Source organism: Chaetura pelagica, unplaced genomic scaffold (assembly GCF_000747805.2).
Source record: "Chaetura pelagica isolate M959 unplaced genomic scaffold, ChaPel_1.0 scaffold36, whole genome shotgun sequence".
NCBI lineage: Eukaryota > Metazoa > Chordata > Aves > Apodiformes > Apodidae > Chaetura > Chaetura pelagica.
The window spans coordinates 2720434-2733525 of NW_009953726.1; the positions used below are offsets into that span (position 1 = coordinate 2720434).

The 13092-nt window shown below is 38.8% G+C and overlaps 1 protein-coding gene across 1 annotated transcript in view; it reads right to left on the minus strand.

Annotated features, from left to right (window-relative positions):
* Positions 1-343: 343 nt before the first annotated feature.
* Positions 344-13092, minus strand: part of SLC38A6 (solute carrier family 38, member 6) — a 40149-nt gene continuing 27400 nt past the window's right edge. The window contains exons 9-16 of the mRNA XM_010000700.1: positions 8254-8319; positions 8003-8056; positions 6360-6439; positions 5590-5690; positions 2744-2868; positions 1768-1912; positions 1552-1646; positions 344-451 (exon numbers count right to left, since the gene is read on the minus strand). Coding sequence (XP_009999002.1) covers positions 371-451; positions 1552-1646; positions 1768-1912; positions 2744-2868; positions 5590-5690; positions 6360-6439; positions 8003-8056; positions 8254-8319 — 747 coding nt within the window. The 3' untranslated portion in view covers positions 344-370. The remainder of the gene's footprint in view (positions 452-1551; positions 1647-1767; positions 1913-2743; positions 2869-5589; positions 5691-6359; positions 6440-8002; positions 8057-8253; positions 8320-13092) is intronic.

Here is a 13092-nt window from a genome sequence, read left to right on the forward strand (position 1 = left end):
TGCACATCACGACTGATGCAACCTACCCATCTCATTGTCTTTAAAAGAGAAGTCCTGCTTTTCTTCATAATGTGCACTAGCCATTTTTGCATTGCAGAAAACTTCAAGAGACCTTATTACCTGTTATGATTACACCATTGAAAAACAATGTTTTAGAATGGCAAAGACTAATTGTACAATAACTGAAGAGAGTAACTCAAGATTAAAGAAGAAACATCACAAACACAGGGAAAAAGAGCATAATTTCTTTTGTAGACAGTTTTGGTGACTGTTTTCTTTAGGATGTCCAGCATTCAATTCCTGTAGTTTTGACAAGTCTCTGGTTCTTGCTGTCCTTCTGCAGCTCAGTTCAGACAGTGACAATAGGCTGTTATTGATCAATCCAACTGAAAATTATTACAACTAAACTGAGAAGGCCAACACAAATGCCAAAAATAACCAGTGCACAGGCCTGTGAAGAAAGAAAAGCAAAAATTAATGTTTTACTAAAGGAAGCATTTTAAATTTCTAAGGCTTATAACTAATGATGAAAAAAACCTGTAAGAACAGATTTAGGTAGTGTCTTTTAAAATAATCTTTAATGCTTCCAATTACTCAGTCTTCAAATACAAGGTTGCCCAGAGAGGCTGTGGAAGCCCCATCCCTGGAGGTGGTCTGGTGGGAAGTGTCCTTGCTTGTAGCACGTGGGTTGGAATCTGATGATCTTCCAACCTTAACCATTCTATGATTCTATAAGAAACTGAATTTGTATTTTACTCAAAATATAATTAAAATTACAATGGATTATTTACATTTTTAATAGCCAGATGATAATAAAACTACAGGTCAAGAGACAGCAGCTTGCTGATTTAAAACAAGGCACCAAATCTGCTGGAACCAGTCAAGACTTTAAATGGTCAGAAAACATAACTAGTAGATTTTCTTTCAGATTTCCTGTTTAGACAGTACAAGAGCAGCCCTACAAATCATAAGAACAGCAGGACTGTTTTTCAGCATTTTAACCACTGTCATGATGCTGCTCAGCTGAGCAGTGATTAAAATGAAGTTCCAGTGCAAAAAGAAGGCTGCTGCACTAATTCCAGTGAGAACTGAACCTACTACATCACAAGAGAAAGCATAAAGAGAAGGAAAAAATAACAAAACAGGAAGAGGGGAAAAAAGCAGAAGATGTTTTTAAGAAGGCTGACAGAAAACAAGCATAAATGCTGTTCACTTAGAAGCAGTTTGGCTTTGTTCCAGCTGCCCAGACATCAGAGTAATGCATGAAACTGAGGAGAAGTTGGATTAAAAGTCAACATCTAAAAACTATAGGGAAAAGCATACATTCAGATCAAGTCTGGCATATGGACCAACTGCTAGTTAAAAATCTCTTGTGAGGGACTTTCAGAAAGACTAGAGCTAGCATGAAGGATGAAAGAAAATGCTCACATATTTTGTGTACTGCAACAAGAAGAACTTTGCCACTTGGATTCTGTGCTCTGCAGTGTATTAAGAGGCATCTAAAATGAGCCTCCTTAAACATAATTAGCACAAAAAAAAAAAAAGGCATACCCCAAGTTTCTGTGGTGATAAAAAGTCCTCTCTGTTAAGTTTAAGATAAAATAGTCCAGGATATACAAAAAGCAAACATGTTGAGGTGGTTGAACCTTCAAAAAAACCAGAAGATAAGATATTACTCAGAGCAAGACTGAAGCATATTAGCTTATCATAATAATTAATTTTTTTAAATCTAAAAAAAACCAAAAAACAACCACAACAACAACTTACCAACTACTCCAAATACATTCTTAATGTCTGGCACGTACATTGCAAACAAAACAATAGTTGCGTTGAGTGCTAAAGTGACAAGGATATGGCAGATCCAAGACACAGGAAGATGAGAGAAAAATACCATCAATACAGCTTTCCTTGCCTACATAACATGAAGAGAAACATTACATGGGTAAATACACACATATACATCTATTTTAATCCTATCTCAATTTTATAAACTTAAGAATTGTATCATTTCAGATGTGAAAGAACTTTTTAAAAATCAAAACAAACAATTTAACAGTTAAATGTTCAGTCTTTCTGTAGCATAGAGTTTACTGTTAAAGGAATATTTATCACACGGCCATTAGTCTTTAGGAATTACTCCTTTTTTGCAGGAACAAAAAGTTGATCTGGGGGATAATGCTTTGTCACTTCGAGCATGCTTCATAGCAAATATCAGCATGTTGCCAACTGATTATATATATATAATCTATATGTTATTTCTATATACATAAATTTTCATGCACAGCTCTTTTGGCACTAACTGAATAAATTTTGAGTTCTACCATGGTATTGATAAAGTAGGTTTTTTTGTGAAATAGGTCAATGTATGTTTTTACTTTTCAAGTGTAAGGGTGTTTGTGTGGGGGTGCGTGCATATAGAAAGGAAAAATCAAGTCAGCAAAACTCAATTTAAGAGGGGGAAAAAATCAAACTAAATAAACTTTAGATGTTCTGAATTCTCTAAATTAAAAACAATGCTGTGGGCTAGTTTTAATCTGAAATCTGTCTCAAGAGCACAAATTAGCTTAGTGGTTAGTTGTTGTTCTGGAGCTCTCATGGAACACATGCAAATATGTGGCCTTTGATCAATCACTTGACAAGTGAATAAGATACACAGGATTAGATGTGACTCCAACATTGCAGTCTGCAAAGCATTAGAGTTGCCACTGCTTATGCCAGCTTCAAAAGGTTCAGGAGTACTCACTGGGAAATGGATGAGAGGGACTGTCAGAAGCACAGCAAACAGGACAGCTACTTTAACAGTCATGATGACAGTATCATGTGGCAGGTACCTGCTGTAACCCTGTAGCAATTCAGAGTCCACTTTGTCTGAAAGCAAGAAAAATTAAATGCTTGGTTAAACCTTTGAGAACTAAACTAATTAGCAACGCAGATTAAGCTTACATTCTAACTTGTCAACTTGCTTGTGACTAATGCTGAGTGGATGGGGCTACAGCCACACGTCACCTTGGCATTACTGATACAGCAGGACACACAACCCCAAGAAAACTGAAAAATCTTGAGGCAAGTCTCTCTAAAGCCTCTGCCCCAGCCAAAGGCACCTCAAGAGCAGATACAAATATGAGGGAGAAGGTATTAAAAAGATGATGTGACACGAAGCCAAGGATACAGTAAAACTTGTTGTGTGGGTCTGAAACAGTCAATGCTAGATTCTTTTGGTTAGGAAAGAAGCCAGAAGCAAATTAATTTTACTAAATTGGCTGAATTTTTTTTTCCTCTCAGAAACATTATGGAATAAGCAAAGTAAAATTTCATTATTTCAAGGAAAAGCTGCAATTCTGATTTAAAGGGAGAAAGAAAAGTCCAAAACTATGCTAGAGTATGTGCTTTTACTGGCTAGAGTTAGCAGTGTATTGCTGGATGATGTGGGAAGGGTGACTAGCATCAGTTACACTTCTAAAAGATATTTCTTATTTTAAAAAAAGAAGAACAAAACTATGGACAATTGAGACCGATTTTCCCTTATGAGTAGAAAAGTGTAACAGAAGGACACATGTCAGTTTGGATTCTTGCAGCACCCAGAGAGTCACAGAGGACTGTGCTGGCAAGGCACATGACCTGGGCAAATACATGACAAATGATGTCCAAGCACATGACAAATGTCCCAATGTCCCAAGGACAGCTCTGTGCTCTCCAGCAGTAAGAATCCCCTGTGCTGTGCACCACATGCAGATTTAGCTTTGCAAAACCAGCTCCACTGTGGAATTACTACAGTATCCTACACCACGGATACATCCTCATAGACATTATTTCTGCACTATTCAACACAGAAGTGGGCAAAAAGGGATGAATCAGAGATGAATCCTTCACCTTTGACTTTTGCTCTTTTAAGGCAAGAAAATCTCACTAAGTCAACAGCCTAAGTCAGAGCCCTGAAAGTGGTCTGATACCCTTTTTATTTTTCCCAGCCTACTTTGACTCTATGCTTTTTTGGACTTCAGAATGGACCAAAATTTCCACCTAAGTCCAGTCACCATATGAAGTTTCAGTTTCACAGAGAACAACAGAATAAACTGTTTGAACCACAGAAAGAAGAAGCATGTCTTATTTCAAAGAGTGAACTTTTTAAATTCAATTTAAAAGAAAATGTTTTAGATTTTCTTGGACTGGTGTTTTAGGAACAGGGAACAGATTCTCTCTTTTTAAATAAATAACATAATTAAACAAGACAACCAAAAAGTGAAAAAAATGGAGAAAATTAAAAGAGTTTAAAAAAAAAGTTTATACTCAACTAAAAAACTGTAGCCAGAAGTATTCAAAGGTCCAAATGAGGAGTTATTGAATTGGTACTGAAGCACATTGCCACATCAACTCTACAGTAAATGAAAAATGTCTGTAGAATTTGGCAGGGCAAGAGTCATACCTCACCCACTTTTCTGTTTAGTAAAGAAAAAGGTATATTTACTTCATCAACCACCATGTCAACAAGATCTCTAAGAAACGTGTATTTCTTGGTCCAGGTTGTATATCAAACAGACACCATCTTTGGCTCAGGAACAGCATGGAACACAAATTATGGAAGACCAGAAGCATGTACTAGCTAGAAAGACCAGCACAAAGCTTATCCTTTCAATTTTTTCAATTCTTCCTTAGTCTTTTGGCTTTGCCCCCCACTGAAGTCAAGACACAAAAATAGATGGGCATTTTCTCTGATTCAGACCTTCTAATTTTCTTGCTCCTTGTCAATTATTTTTTTTCTGGAGTCTAGTTTGTCTTTACATTACATATAAACAAAGGTATCACGAAGAACCCACTTTGTGCAATCCTTTAAAACAAAGCTTTCCTAAATTGGATGATGCATGGGAAAGCTGTTCTCCCCTTCCAGCAAATTTCTAGTCAAACAGCTAGTGTTAGTTCCAACTAATTGGTAAAAATACAAAAAGAAAACAACCCAAAGAAACCACAAATACTCTGTACCCAAGCTGTATGAGACAGGTAAAACATGCTGCAAACCCTCCTGCCTACCTGCCATTAGGGCTAGCTTGCTGTGGGGCATGTTCCCCTCATACAAGGTAACTTCCTCAGTGCTACTCAGAGACTGCAAATGTGCTGAGACATCACAGGGTTAGTAAGTGATGAAAGTTGCTAGAAGATAGAACCTTAGAACAGACCTTTTAAATTGCTGGACAAGCAGGCTATTATCAGATCTCAATGTTTCTCACAGATAATCATAAAACCATTCCCAGCTTTTAAGTGAAAATATTATACAGTCCAACATGTAGTGGCAATCAATAGTCCAACTGCATAGCATTAGAGAACAGCAACCAACCAAGAGCTACAGCTGAGGGACCAATATCCCCTCCATAGCATCATAGCATTCTAAAGCCCTGGGAAGTTTGGCGACATGACACCCTGAGAAGTCAAGGAGACTGTGAACACTCTGCAGGGTTAGGCATATTCTTAAGTCCTCACAGAAAGAAGACTCCTGAGGATTCAAGGTCATCCATGCACAGACAAACCCAAAGTACTCCAGACAAATGAATAAATTCTTACCCTTCATTTTAAAGTACATTTGAATAATATACTTACCATAAAATGTCAAGTACCCAAACAGAGCAGACATAAAGTAAATTAGGAAACTCAGACCAATTCCTGTGACAGTTACATTCTGCATTCTACTTTTGGATGGACTAAAAACAAACAAACAAACAAACAAACCCCAGAAAATTATTGTTGCTTAATCTGTATTGCAGACTATTAAACACAATACAATCTACATAGCAGCTTGTCTTTCATAACAAAGCATCATCTTAATTTACGGCCACACAGTATTTGCTGAGGTCTGTGCTGTCAGTAATATTTAGGGCTCTTAAAAGTATTATTAATCTGGTAATTAAATGGTACTTTTCATGCAGACAACTACCATTGTCCCCATCTTGCAGGAAATTTAGACATACCAGAGTATTTTTTAAATAAAAATTGTTATTTATACAGGATTATATTCAGAGCCAGGAACAGAATCTGGGTCAAAAAACCCACTGAATCAGATGTGGCCAAATGCAGATTCAGTTACAGCAATAAAAATTAAACACTAATAAGTACCTTAACACATGACCTTTTTTCTCCAGATTGTCCAAGGCCAGGACAATGTACTGACATTGTTGATGGAATCATATTTGCTACTTTTCTCTCCTGTAAGAGAGGAAAAGCCAGTACAGACTAAAACTGTACACTTCCCAAAACCATGAAAACTACTTAGCTTGCACTGTTTGATGGCACTGACTTGAAAATAAATATTACTCAAGATTAATTTAGGGAAAATAGGATATTTTAATATTGTCTGTGTTTTCATACATTACCTTTGGAGCTCACAGTAGATGGGTAAGACTGAGGTATGGCAGAGAAATGAGAAGGCCATAGTTGGTATTGCATAAGCACTCTAAAAGAGAAGAACAACATCTTGTAGATTGTTTGTTATTGCAGATGGTTGGAAAAAAACCGGATTAATTCAGAATTTCGTTCAAGCCTTGGAAGTGAGCAGAAATCATTCCACACTAATGCTTTGAGATGAATCTCCATAACACAGAATGGTGTCTTGGAATCATGCCACCAAAAAAAAAAAAAATGGACCTTTTCAGCTAGTGACTCTTCAAGTGGTGGTCAAGGCTCACTAGTTCGTGATCAGGAGAGGTCATGCTGTCTATAAGCCAAGAAACTGAAAGATTCTTCTTCAGCTATGTTGAGGTGGAGTACTTACCTAAAAAGAGTAGGATTTGCCCCAGAACCAGAGTATCATTAATGAAATTTTCTAGAAACATTTGCTAAATTCTAATATCCATAGCTACAAGTCACTGATTCCTTCATCCTGACTTCATTATTTTCTTATTACTCCTTCACAAAGATGTGGATACAGCATCCAGAAAATATAACATGCTTTGGCATCTGAAGTTTTAAGATAGTTATATAATTAAAGTTGCAACCACACAATTAGTGATACATTATTCCAAACACTTGGAAGAGATGAATCATCCAGTGCATCTTACTTCAACTGCCAAGTGGAATAAGCTGCACTACAACAAACCCTTTTTGCTGACACGATCAGGACCATACTGGTGAAAAATATACCACATTCTATTGATCAAGTTAAAACCAAAAAAGAGGTAGAGATGGGTCCCAGGACTCTTCAAAGCAGAAAAGGCCAGACAAAAGACCAGAAACGCACAGTAGATGTTTTGGGTCAAAGCAAAATTTCTTCTTTGATCTACAGATAACATTTGTCCTGTGTTTGTACTGCCCAAGTTTGGTTTTTTTCCCCTTTATTTTTCTTGGAAGGGTGGGGGTGGATTTTGTTTTTTCAGACAACTGTAGCCAACCCATGTCCCTCCTAAACTTCATAACATCAGAGGCCTATCCCAGATTTATTCTTCCCTTTTTCTCTTCCTCTTCATCCCACAAACAATGTAGTCCTACATGATACTTCCTTTCCAGCAAGCCTTGATGAGTGGTGACATTATTTAAATACCACATTAATTAACAAATACCAGAGCTGGCATCCAATGAAACACACACAATTGCATTAGGCCTGAAGAATTAGCTTCAGGTAAGAAAAAACTAATGTTAGGTCCAAGCAATGTCAGGAACCCTGTTCTACCTCACAAGAAACTGAAAGCGTGAATCCAGTCAAGTAGCACTGACTGCCACCTGAGGGCATTTTAAAGTTGGCTTGATCTGACTGCATAGTGAGGCTGACCACTGCTGCATCTGTTAGACTTTATACTTTGGTCCTATTTGCAAAATGTTTTCATAAATGCTAACTTGGACAGCGAGTCTTCACATAAAGAACGAGTGAGACTGGGTAACACTTGGCAGCAGGTACAGGAAATATTTCAGCAGCCTATAACTAGTTTTACAGAAGAATAGCTTACTCTGGATAGAGTCTAAACCCCAATTCTTTAAAAACCACCACCCCCCTTTAAGTTTCTGCATTGTTAATAGAGATTACCTCTTTTGAAAGATGAAAGAGCTTTGCTTTACAGTCCCCAGTAGAATTTGAAACCTGTAAGACACACATGCAAAAAAATGGCATAATGAAAGAATAAACCCAAACCACAGACATGAAACTTTTTTATAGTTTCTCTGATGATTAAGAAAAGAAGGAATTTAAATTGCAAGTAATTCTGAAAGTGTTAATGTAAAAAAAGCATTACAATTACTAATAAAATTAGAAGAACTTCAAAACAGCACACACTTTACCTGTAAAGTCTCTATGGCACTATTCAGAGGTAGAGGACATGGGATCGACCATTTTTTTATCATAACCTGCAAAGACAAGCATATTTCATGTATGAATGATACCCTGAAAATCAGTTTCAATTGAGATAAACGTCACTCAAATATCAGACTGGGTACACAAAGCAGGGAGCTACACCCATAGGAAATTAACAGGCTTGCCTGATAGGCCACAAGGAGACGTGACAGAAAAGCTTGTCAGTGCCATTTCATACAGCTGCTGACTCTGCACAGCTGGCAGCCTTATGGTGTGCCTGTCTGGAGGTGGTGCACTGAAATGAGCTCTGACATTAACTGAAATACAACCAGCACTCCCCCTTCACTCTCTCTCTGCTCCACACTAACTGCCTCCCATACAGAAGAGCTGCTGTGTTAGCTATCCCAGGCTCTTCCCCAAAGTAGACAAGCCCTTAACAGAGATAGAGCAGAGCCTAGGGCTAATCTTAAAAGGCAGGAACATATGGTTTGGACTAGAAAGCAAAGGAAAAACAATAAATGCAATTATTGTCCTTTCCCTAAGTAGACAAGCCCTTAACAGAGATAGAGCAGAGCCTAGGGCTAATCTTAAAAGGCAGGAACATATGGTTTGGACTAGAAAGCAAAGGAAAAACAATAAATGCAATTATTGTCCCAGAATGTCATTGGGGCTTTAGCTACACCCTGCTGGTTTAGGAACTGCCAAGTAACAGGGCTGAAAATCAAAGGGAAATTAAAATAAGAAATGTTACCTCCTTTTTCAGGAGCCCAGTTTAAAATGATAGTTGCATTGCTCTCCTCACCCTAATTAATTTCCTATTGTAGTTGCCTGGCTTTAGAGGTTATAATTCTTTTGAAGCCTAGAGCAAATCATTAAAAACTTCATTAAAGACTCAGATTCATGAGAAGAATAACATGGAAAAGAGCACTTCTCCTGGCTCAGAGAACTACTTTTTGGTTGCAGCCAAGTGGTGTTTCCCAGAGGATAAGTATTAGAAACTCCCTCTTGTCACCAGTACCAGGAGAAGTGAAAAAAAAAAATGCTACCTCTGGACAAAATATGAGGAAAGGAAACTGTGGGTACCTGCCATGCTGAGTCCATTGTGGCAACAACATGTCTTAAACAGCATGACTAAGAACAACTCACAAGAGGTCAAGGTATGGAACTGGGCAGCAGCTTGCTCACCAGCTGCCTGCAAATGGTGTGAAAAAGGATTATCAATGGAAATCCTCCAGCCATGTTTCTGACACTAAACTGGCACTGCTTTATACCAGCTTTTACCAGCTAAGCTGCCTCCTTGGTGCAACGTCAACTGCAACCTCATCAAACAAAGGGTGTAAGAAGGGACAAGAACATGCTGGTAGGACATTAACAAGTTCAACCAAAGCGTGTGCAAGGCAGGAGGAGGAAAGGATCAAACACTGAAATGTGGCTTGAGCCTGTATCCTACATACACAGGACTCTGCCACATGGGTCACCCCTGCTTCATCTCTTTCATGTGGACTAAGCAGTGAGAAGCTACAAGCTGAGACACATCTCCCCAGGAAGCCCAAGCTTGCTGGCTAGCTGAAGACACTGATGAGGCTAAGCAAGAAGGCAAATAATTTTTCAGGGAGATCTCTGTGTATTTAAAGGCACCCACATAGGGGAAATGAAGGAGAGGCTTTGAAGGCTCCAAAGCAGAAGGCTTTGTGGGAGCTCTGGCTAAGGTTGGAACAGGCTTCCTGAGCGATGGAAAGGGGCATGAAGATACAGGGCAAGCGTTGGAGAAATCAAAGTGTGCCTGGCAGTGACGGGGGCAGGGTTTCCTGCATGCTGAAGAGCAAAGATACATCTAAACATTGCAGAGAGAGGACTAGCCAAGTCAAACCTAAGAAGTTGAAGAACATTTTTCTAAAAATGAAATTAATAATTAATGCAGATTAAGAACAGATTGAAATGGAAACAAAAAGAGACCTTATAAAACACACTAGGTGCCTTTAAAATCTGTAATTGTATTTGCCCATCTGCTTAATAATTCAAATATGTTTGGGTTTCCAGTTGTAGTCTATTCCATATTTCTAATGAGGTCCCCCCAAAAGAAAGAGATTTTTAAATTGGCAGCACAGCCCTGTTAGCTGAGCAATCATGCAGACAGCACAATCTTCCTCTGGAACTTTAAGCCTATTTCATATAAACATTGTCTTCTGAGTATAACAAACATTTGGTTTTAAGTGGAAAAAAAACTAAAGAGAGGTCCTAGTGGAAATAGGGTATTATAAACCCACACCAATTACATTGCTAAAAATAAAGTTAGAGGCTCAAAATGTTCTTATGTCCTCAGTGATGTTGCTTTTTCGTATCCTGTGGAGGGAAAACAGGAATTCCTTTATTTCAGCAGTACTGACAGCACTCAGCCAAGAGAGGCTCCATGTGCATAACATCATGCATTTCATATGGCAGGTGCCCAGTCTGCATCACACTTTGTTCTGGGAACATGAACATGAGTTACAGAAAAATACCATCAGGAATCATTAACACCTTTGCTGAACAAGCTGCCAACAGGGCTGTCTCAAAAAAAAAAAAAAAAAGAAAAATCTGTCTTTGCTCTTCACCAATATACAATACAGCAAGAAGGGAGGCAATACAAAAGAAGTCTAATTATCATATTTAATTTCTTTTCACTTATGATTCGTCAGGAAAGTATCCAACAATCAGAACCAAAAGTGCTCTGGACCTCACAGACTCTGGCTTTGAATTAATAGATAGGGGTATTTGTTCTTCTCCCAGATCAGCTCAACTCAGTGTTTTCATTTTTTTCCAGGTGAGGCCCATATCCAGTACATTAACTTTAAAGGAAAAGGTAGTGAAGCACAGAGAGGAACTAAACGATATGAATTGCCAGAGCCCCACAGCAGAGCACAGAGAACAGAGTATCACAGAATTGTCAGCTGGAAGGGACCTCTAGAGATCATCCAGTCCAATTCCCCTGCTAAAGCAAGATTGCCTAAAGTGAATTACACAGGACTGACTCCAGATGGGTCCTGAATATCTCCAAGGAAGGGGACTCCACAACCTCCTCGGGCAGCCTGTCCCAGGGCTCTGTCACCCTCACCGTAAATAAGTTTTTTGTCGTATTTCAGTGACACTTCCCAAGTTCCAGCTTGTGCCTGTTGCCCCTCGTCCTGTCACTGGGAACTACTGAAAAGAATCTGGCCCCATCCTCCTTGCACCCACCCTTTAGATACTTACAGACATTAACAAGGTCTCCCCTCAGCCTTCTCTTCTCCAGGCTAAAGAGTCCCAGCTCTCTCAGCCTTTCCTCATAAGGGAGATGCTCCAATCCCCTAAATCATCTTTGTTGCCCTCCACTGGGCTGTCTCCAGCAGTTCCCTGTCTCTTGACCTGGGGGGCAGCAGTCTCAAGACCTTTTTTGGTCAGTGCACTCCCTAGCCCACCATGACCAAGACACAAGCTCTCTATTGTACCTCTTTTCTGCAGGCTGTATTCAAACTGTAGCTTGCTGGCCAAAAGCTGAACAGATGGTATGCACTTGAAAAGGCACAGAATTATTGTATATGCAAAAAATAATTGTATTACTTCCATATGACTAACAGAGTTTTCCTCTGGAACAAATTAAAACATATCTGCCAAACAAAAATTAACATTGTGCAAACTAATGCACCATTTCAACAGCACATATCACCCATTTCAAAGCAATTAGATATGAAAAGTAAACCACAGTTAAATGCCTCTGAGTTTCAATGCCTAAAGAAATCAGAGAAAATATTGTGTGAAGGGCATTAGTTTTCTTTCAATATCCATAATGGCTTTTTAAAATGTTGTCCTCAATTAGCTTTACTGTGGCTGTCTTTGTCACTAAACAAGTGCATACAAATTTAACCATTTCATAAGAAATCCAGCAGTCTATGTGCTCCTTCATTTGTACTTTTTACCTATTTTTTTGGTAGAGATACAAAACTAAACCCTAGCTTAAATCATCCCAGCTTGACACGTCTGCAGACAAGTCTTGCTTACACACTTGCCTTTTCTGAGCCCAAAATTGTTTTCAAATGCATCCACCCATTACACCAGCTCTCTTCAGACATGCATACACATTCCCATTGAAATTGAGGGGATGAAATTGTTTTAAAACTCTTCCAATGACCTTCAGCCAAAGGCCCATTTCAGCATTATGGTTAGTGCTTGTTTTTTTTCTCCTTTTTTTTTTTTTTAAGATAAATTTTAGGAGAGAGGTCAAAAGTTAAGGTAATTTATAAATATTACAAATGAATTTCCATTAGCTCTGCAGAGCCTGTGGCTGCTCCTCAATGCTCAGCTTAGGAAGAATACTTCCCAAGGTCCTACAAACACTGCAATTCTCCAGGGATACCCTAGGGAGATGTTTTGACAGCTTTTAAGTTTGGTTTTATCACATGGTTTAGTTCCTAATGGATTGCCTGGGTCTCCTGGCTGGCATGTTTGTTCAACTTGCCTTCAACTCTGTTTATCCCTTTGTAAAACAGGTATTAAATGCAAGTCGGTGCAAGCCAGAATGACAGGGGAGAGGGGGAACATTCTTCCAGGCTCCCAAGTAAGATTCTTGTTTCTTTACCTATATGACAGAGTGCGAGTTGCTTGGCTGTACTACACATGACACATATGCATTAACACACTTTTCCCCTGCAAGAACAAAAATTGTGCAACTTAAAGGCACATTTTCCCTCCTAGATCTGCCTAGCAGGTCTCAGTTTCGGTATTTGGAAACATCTACCTCACAGGGGCCTGGAGAGGGTGAAAGTCAGGGTCAAAAACCCCCATATGGCTCAGACAAAAGAAGTCTTCCT